This window comes from Vicugna pacos, chromosome 16 (assembly GCF_048564905.1).
Source record: "Vicugna pacos chromosome 16, VicPac4, whole genome shotgun sequence".
NCBI lineage: Eukaryota > Metazoa > Chordata > Mammalia > Artiodactyla > Camelidae > Vicugna > Vicugna pacos.
The window spans coordinates 60,576,404-60,584,244 of record NC_133002.1 but is presented as its reverse complement, the minus strand read 5'-3'; the positions used below and the strand labels follow the sequence as shown (position 1 = coordinate 60,584,244).

The 7,841-nt window shown below is 62.2% G+C and overlaps 1 protein-coding gene across 3 annotated transcripts in view; it reads left to right on the top strand.

The window, feature by feature from the left end:
- The first annotated feature begins 1,339 nt into the window (after positions 1-1,339).
- RBFOX3 (RNA binding fox-1 homolog 3) overlaps positions 1,340-7,841 on the top strand; it is a 78,949-nt gene continuing 72,447 nt past the window's right edge. For 2 of the 3 annotated variants that reach the window (XM_072939754.1, XM_072939752.1), the window contains exon 1: positions 1,735-1,787. In XM_072939754.1, the coding sequence (XP_072795855.1) occupies positions 1,737-1,787 (51 nt within the window). In that variant the 5' untranslated portion in view covers positions 1,735-1,736. Of the gene's footprint in view, positions 1,788-7,841 lie in introns of all 3 variants that reach the window. The other variant, XM_072939753.1, reaches the window with a different exon arrangement.

The window sequence follows — 7,841 nt, the reverse complement described above, 5'->3', positions numbered from 1 at the left end:
CTAACTGGCCCTTGTGGACCCGTCCTGCAGCAGATGCTATAAGACATCTCAGACATCACCCAACCAACCTTTCAGCTTGGAGGAAGAAACCGAAGCCCAGAGAGGACAAGCAACTTTGCTAAGATCACACAGCGAGTGAGGGTGCCTCCACCTGCCTCCCAAGCCAGTGCTCTTCTCACTGCCAAGGGGTCCAGGCTCTGCTTCCCTCCAGAGTGGGGCCTGCTCCCACAGTGAGGTCAGGAGTCACAGGTGCTTCTAGGTAGGACAGGTGAGTCCAGAATTGATCCTAGGTATCTGGGATTTGCCCCTTTCCTGGGGGAAGTATGCATGAGTAGGGGAAGAGGTTGGGCATGCCCCCTGCTGTCTCTACCTCTAATGGTGGCAAGTGGCAGACTGTCCCTCTCACAACCACACTCACCTGTGGCTTGTCCTGTCAAAATGGGCTTGGCTAGGGGGCATCTGACAAGTGTGAATGCATGGCAGGCCCGTGTGTGTGTGTGTGTGTGTGTGTGTGTGTGTGTGTGTGTGTGTGTGTGTAGCTGCAGATTTATGCACATGTACACACACCACACACACACACTTGTCACGGTGGAAGCACAGGGACACAGTCAAGACCTCTGCCAGGTGCTGACCAGGGTCAGGAATCTCACAGTGATTCTGGCTCCGTTGATGTGTGAGCGCCAAGTCCAGAGTGGGTATAAAGAGGGGAGGATGCGTTGTAGCCAGTGCCCCTTGAAATCCTCCCCCGCCCCCTGTATATTAAGTATCCACAAGTCCATGTGCCTGCGGCAATCCTGGGGTGTAAATATGGCCTAGGGGCCAGTGGGAGAGGCTCCCAGGGCGCCCAGCTGGGTTTCCAATCCCTGGGCAGCGCGAGAAGCGTTTTCAGCAAGGAAGCCTCTGCGTAGATGCCCTCATTACATCACCGACATCCCCGCCACCAAGCCGGCCTCCCTTAGAAGAGGCGCTTCTCCGAACGCCAAGCAGGACGAAGCGCCTTCCGGTCGGGCCGCAGAGCCGCTCCTTCCTTCTCTCCGCAGCGGCCCATGGACAGAGCAGGGGCAAAAGGAGATTCCAGGCCCCAAACCCGGGCCGCTGGAGGCGGGGAGGAGGAGCGGAGCGGAGGGGCCGGTGCGAGGGTGCGAGAGCTGGCCGTGCGCGGGTGCCGGCGGGCGAGGGGTTAAGTGTGGGATCAGCTGTTGTGCCGTCGTTCCGGATTCTCTTCCCTCCGCGCGGGGCTCTGTTTGATGTTGGAGTACGCCAGGGACTCCCCCTCCCACCGCTACACACGCGCGCACACGCGCACACTCACACACGCACACGCACCACTCTTTGCAGACAGGGCTCCGGTGGCTCCAAAGTGACGGACTCCCTCTTCCCCGCTCCCCTTCATCCATTCTCTCGCGCTTAGAGCCTCTCTTGCCATATTCTCGCGCGCGCTCTCTCCAGCATCCCCGCCCGGGCAGGGGAGCACCGGGCAGAGGCGCGCCGCTTTCCTTCCATGTCTCCCTTTTAAAGAGCGCCACGAGGGGGAGGGGAGGGCCGGAGGAGGAAGAAGAGGAGGAGACCGAGAGGGCGCCCGGGAGGCAGGGCGCGCGCACACACCGAGGGACGCGCGGAGGGTGCGAGCCGCGCAGCGAGCGCAGAGCTGCCTCGGCCGCCGGGCGCCCCCCTGCCGCCCCATGCTGTGCTCCATGGCGAACTCGGGCTGCCTCCTGCTGTCCAACTCCGGCAGCATGCTCCCGCACTCCGTGCCCTGCCCGCCCGCCTTCCTCTACCTCCAACAGGTAAGCGGCCCCCGGCCCGCCCGGCCCCGGCCCCCCTCCCAGTGCACGTGCGCCCCGCGCCGCCGCCCACACCCGCACTTGGCCGCCTCCGCGTCGCCGCGGGGGCCCCGCTGCGCTCCCCGCGTCATGGCGCCGGGGCCCGGTGGGGGGAACTGCGCCCCTGCGCGGCGGCCGAGCGCGGGGGTGCCTGGGGCGCGCGCGGCGCGGGGCCGGGGGCCGGAGTTTGGGGCGTCGCTCGCAACTTTTCCGAAGGCGCGGGAGGGGGCGGCGGGCGGAGTCTCCGGGGAAGCCGGAGGGGAGGGGGCGGGGGCTCTCGAAGCCCTGGTCACTTTGGGGAACTTCGCGCCGGGCCGCGGGGGGCGCGGGGGCGGGGAGCGGGGCCCCACTCTGGCCGCGTCGGGAAAGCCAGGGGGCCGCGCGGAGGCGGCGGGGGCGCGGAGCTCCACTGCAGCGTGGACCGCGCGCTGGGCCTCGGGGGAGGCGGGCCACCCGCCTGGTGGGGCTGGCGAGGGAGGCCCCGGGAGCTCCTGCCGGGGAGGGGGCTGGGCCAGACTTTTGCAATCTGCGGGGCTACGCAGAAACCTCAGGCTGGCGACTAGGGCAGGAAGCCCAGCTACTCTGAGCCCCCAAATCCCCAGGACGCTACCCGGGGAGGTGCGCGCAGAGCATCCGCTGCCGCCTGCTTACTGGCCGGGATGTGGGGGGCGGGGGTCCTGCGATCCCACCCAATGCGGAATCAGTGCGGCCCCAGGCCTGCACTGGGCACCGAGGGGGAACTCCATCACCTCCCCCAGGCCCCTTGGCCTCTCAGGGCTGCAGTTCCCGGTGCCAGGTTGGCCACAGCCGGCGGGGGGCTGCAGTCCCCTGCCTCACCCACCCTTGCTGCCCATGCTCCAGGCCTGCCCTCCCCCGCTGCGCCGTGGGGTTGCCTTCTTTATCTTTAGCACCTCCACCTCTGCTTGGGCCTGCAGGGTCTGGGTGACAGCTCAGGGAGGCCTGGGGCTTGAAGAGGGAAGTCGGTGAAGCCGGGAGGGCTTCAGGCTGACCATCCTGGGGCCTGTCCCACCCAGAAGGAGCGCTGCCATAGAACCAGGTCTGCACCCTGGGCTGGATGTGGAGATGGGAGACAGAGAGAAGGGGGTGCCACCCCAAGGCTGATGGTCAGGGCCAGGCCAGGCCTAAGTGAACGTGTCCCGCCACCACCTCCCCTGTGGGTATGTTTGAAGGAAGGATGGCAAAAGCGTGTGTTTCTTGGAGACGAGGAGAGGTCCTGGCAGAGATGGGCCTTTGGATGGTGGGTCCTTGTCTTTTTGTATCCCACTTTGGGCTCTCCAGGGAGCCAGGAAACAGGGAGCTATTGGAAGTGGCTCAGCAGGAGCTGGGGACATGGCAGACAAAGATGGGCCCTCAGCTGAGCTGGAGCTGCTCTGAGTCCCAGGCTGCTGGGCACTTGGGTCAGCCCCTTACCAGGATCCACACAGCAGGAATTGCCCAATGTCAGCAGCTGCAGAGCAAGGGACAGGGGACTGACTGCATGGTCAGTAGCAAAGAGAGGCAGGAAGTGGCCTGCAACCGAGAGCCCTTGGTCCTGGTCTCACCCTCCCAAGGACCACCTGTGACATCTAGGTGGTCCTGGACACGGCTCATTGGCAACAAGAATGAGTGAAGGGGTCCCTATATGTACAGGCAGCAGGCGTCCAAGCTCCCAAAGTTCCCTATCATCTTTGAGTCGCAGACAGGGTGGGCCTCCCAGGTTAGCCTTACAGTGCCTCCCAAACTTCCATGAGTGCAGGAACCCTTGGGGATCTCTGGGGTGGGGCCCATGAATCTGTGTTTCTCACAAGCTCCCAGGTGGTCATGGGGCCCACCACTCAAAGTAGCCACGGTCTGCCCCACTCCCAGCCCCACTGGCAGGATGCTGTGGGCTGCAGCAAAATGTAGGATTGGAGACTAATGGAGTTTATTGGCTGTGTTAGGCAAGTCAGTTCACCTCTTTGAACCTCGGGAGCTTCCTCTGAGAAAGAGGGCAAAGGCACCATCCCCCCACGCCGAATAGGAGGGTTGAGTAAATATGAAGAAGCGGCAAGCCTCTGGAAAATGCCAGACAGACATTTGGCGTTGTCTTGAAGGAGTCAGACCGGTGCTCATGGCTGAGGTGAAGGCGCCAAAACGACCAGGGGTGAAGGCACTGGGTTCCTCCAGTGTTGGGTGGATGCGTCCCCCAGTGGTGGCATGAGGAGCTTTCTTGGGGGGGCAGCTGGATGGCGAAACAGACTGCAAACCAAGCTCATCCCAAAAGGGTATCGACTGTGTGTAGAACTGTTTCTGGAAAAGCCAGTGTGGCCTGCGGGCCAAGCTTTGAAGCACCCAGTCTCCTTCGCAGCTGTTCTGCAGGGGATGGCCATGTGTCCTCTGAAAGATCTAGAATACAGCCGTTTCCTGGCTGTTTGTGGGGACACATTTTTATAGGCGCACTTGCAGCTCCGGACCGATACAAAACAAATACGATGTTTAGTTCAAGACCCAGCTTGTCCCAAGGCACCTTTGGAGTGAGACAGAGCCTCCTGCGGCCCCTGGAAGTAGAGGCCACAGGAGGAGGGGCTCAGGGGGGCCCCAGTCCGTCCCCCAGAATCCGAGCTTGCGTCTCCCGCAGGCTCCCACCGAGGGGTTGCAGGTCTTCCGCGTGAGTGCGCCCTGGTGCCATATGTAGGCTGCGTATTCAGTCTCAACACACGTTTGCTAACAGGAGCAGCAGCAAAAGACGTGAAATCAAGCAAGACAAGAGACGGCGTTTTCGGCGCATTAAGATGCAGCATTTAAACAGGCAAGCTTTGAATCGTAGTCTTTCGAACTGGAAATTGGAAAATAAAACCTCCAGCAACAGAATTCCCTTCTCGCTATGAAAGCATCACCTTTCCCCGCTGCACGGGCTGGGCCCCAAGTGCGCTGAGCATGGGGCCGGGGCCCCTCTGAGACGCAGCAGCTCTGTAATTAATTAGAGGAGCTTGCTGTCCGGCGTCCCTCCTCTCAGCCTCTCAGCCGGGCTGGTATTTTTCAGAGTTCTCACCATCCGAGGGACGACTTCAGGTCACCCGACACCAGGAGAAATCCAGCTGTGGTTTGGGCTCCTGTGTTTGTACAGAGCTCCCCCGAGCGGCCTCGGGCCTCCCCCAGGTGGCACTCCACAAGGCCTGGCCTTGGTTTTCCTACTTGCCCAGCCTGTCACCAGGAGCTCACCTGGGGGCTCTGGCTCCCTGTGAGTGCTTCAGCCCCCTCCAGGGCAGCCGAGGGCCATGGTCCCCCACGTCTGGCCCCTGCTAGGGTTGCTGGCGTGGGGCGCAGGGAGGCTGTTGTCCTGGCACATGGCGGCCGGCGAGGAGTGGGGCCAATACTGGTCACCTTTCAGAGCGAGAAGGACCTCAACAAGATGCCCTGGAGGGTCTAGTTGGTCTTTAAGAGAAGAGAGTTGTAGAGAGTGGGAAGAAAAACCCTCGCCAAGCCCACAAAATGGGCTTTTGTCACGGTAATTACTTATTATTAAGCTGCAGAGCCCTATGAAAGTGAACCTTATGACTGTATCCGACTGGGACACTGGAAGATCACCCGGCGGAGGGAGAGGAGCTTCAGTGCACAAGTTTGCTAAAAAGGAGCCTTGGTGATGGAGGGGAGGGGGCTGTGCCGGCGGGTTGCCGGCTGGCCAGAGAGGGACCAGGCCCTGGAGCACGTGAGCACCGGCGGCCTTCCTGAGGGCTGTGTTGTGAGTTCTGTCAAATCTTACTGTCTTTGTGTTCTTGGTCAAGGTGAACACAGATCGCCTCAGTTGTCGGCATAAGTGTTGCCAGTCACCGGAAGTTTCTGTGGAGGATGTGGTATTTCCATCCAGCTTCTTGGTGCGAGGCAGATTGCTTCTTGGAGCTGACAGCAAAAAGCATTCCTTCGGGCCGTGGAACCTAAAGGCTCCTCGGGGAGGTCAGGGACTTCTAGGGTCTGTTTTGAGATTCATCAGGAAGCTCTGCTCTTAGTACCGCTTGCTCTCTTCGGGGTAGCAGCGCTGCTGGTCACGGGAACTTTTAATAAGGATTAATGGCCGTAGCAAAGGTAACACTGTTTCTTACACCTTCTGTGCACGACTGGGCATTTCGTCTCTGTTCCTGGGCTGTTGGCGTGTCGCCTGGGGGATTCCGGGAGCCCCATCTGAGACACGCTTGTTCGTGGTGACATAGCGTGCCCGTGAGCGCACCCCGGCCAGCAGGCGGGGCGGGCACGGAACAGCAGCCCCTTCAGAAATACGTGCTGTTGAGCCCGTTCCGGTGGCCGGAGCCACAGCCTAAAAATTACCCTCTGATCTGGAGAATCTAACCAGATGAGTAGCTGAGGCCACAGGACGCTCATGCTGAACTGAGCCACCTGGTCAGGGAGCCCCCGCCCCGCAGGGCATCCTTGGGGACCAGGGACGGTGCTGATCTGGCGGCCCATGCATTGAGGTGCCTGTTCCCCTGGGGAAATCGGCCTCCCCTGGCGTTTGGTTGCTGAAGTAACTCAGTTGTTTCTGTGGGTTCTTCTCCAGTTTTCGTTCTCTGGCAGCTCGTGTTTGTTTCTGAATCTGCTGAGTGTCCGAGCACGTCTCCCAGTCGAGGGAACTGCGGCATAGAGAGGTTAGGTAATGGCTCTCGTAAAACCGCTGACGAGCAGAGCCTGGGTTCGAGCCCAGGCAGCCAGACCCCAGACCCACATTCTAGTGAGGAGCGGGGACTTCTCCGGCCGCCTTCTCCGCCGGGTGCAAACGAGAAACAGCTCGGCTGCAGCCTGCAGTTGGAGGCGGTGGGGGCAGCCTGCCTCCTAAGCCCGCGGGTCCTGGCCTATCGTACCTTGCTCCGCAGCGTAAGTGGGTTTCTTTGAAGAATGGGGAGTGCGGAGCTGCGTCTGGCTGGTCGGGCAGTGAGTGTGGCAAGGAGTGGTGGCCGAGGGGGTACAGCGCTGGGCACAGATGGACGCCGCTTAGTGTAGGGTGTTCGGACGAACAGAGCGGCCTCAGACCCCCAACCCTCCTGTGGGGCGTCCCTGCCCAGAGGTGGCGGGTGCTCAGGACTGGGGACAGGCTTCTCCGGGGCAGAGGAGCAGGCGTGGCAGGCGTGGGCTCAGCCCACAGCCAGCTGGCGCGCCGGGAGGTCGGCAGAGGGCAGGGAAGAACGCCGCAGCCGGCAGACGGTGCCTGCGGCCTCGCCTCTACCCCGGCGCGGCCGGTGCCCACAGCCTCCCAGACCAGCCGTCAGGAACTTGGAGATCACAGAACGCCGCCGTCCTTGGAGGAGGCGAGGCCGAGGTCCCAGCCCAGGCACCCCCTGTCTCATGTCCTCTGTCCTGGGGACAGCCACCCGCAGGCAGCTCAGAGCAGAGTATCAGGTTCCTAAGGGAGGGCAGGAGGCTGGCAGGGCCTCAGGCCAGCTTGGGGGCAGCACCCTGCACGCACCTCGGACCTCGGACCAAAGGCCATGATTCCGGAGGCAGGGCAGGCGTCAGGAGGGAGGTGGGCAGCTGGGGGCCTGTGTGTGACCGGGGTGAGTCCCTCCCAGGCCCTGAAGCAGCAGTGCAGTGCGGACCTGCAGAAGGGGCTCCCTTACTCCCCGAGGCCGGGGCTTGGCGGTCACCCCGGGCTCCTGGGGGCCCCAGTGAGGCTGCACGTTGCTGTCTCTCCTCCTGCCTCTCCCCTATCTTGGGACCCCGCCCCCCGAGTCCGCAGCCTTCCTCTTCTGCCTTCCTGTCAGTTGTTGCCCCTGGAACATTCCCTGCTGCTGGGCCTCTGCGCCCTCTGCCCTCCTTCCCCCTGGCCTGCCTTCTCACCTCTCCCAGATTCATTTTCTCTCTGCTTCTCCCCTTCGCCCCTGAGTTCCTCCCAGGGAATTCCAGCCCCACCTCATCCTCCAGACTCTGGCCCGCCCATACGGCCCCTTCCGGCCCCCTCGCAGCCTGCCAACCCATCAGCCAGACCGTTATGGTATGAATTGCATTTCATTGGGACCACAGGACGGACTCTGACCTTTTGTGTCACCAGTG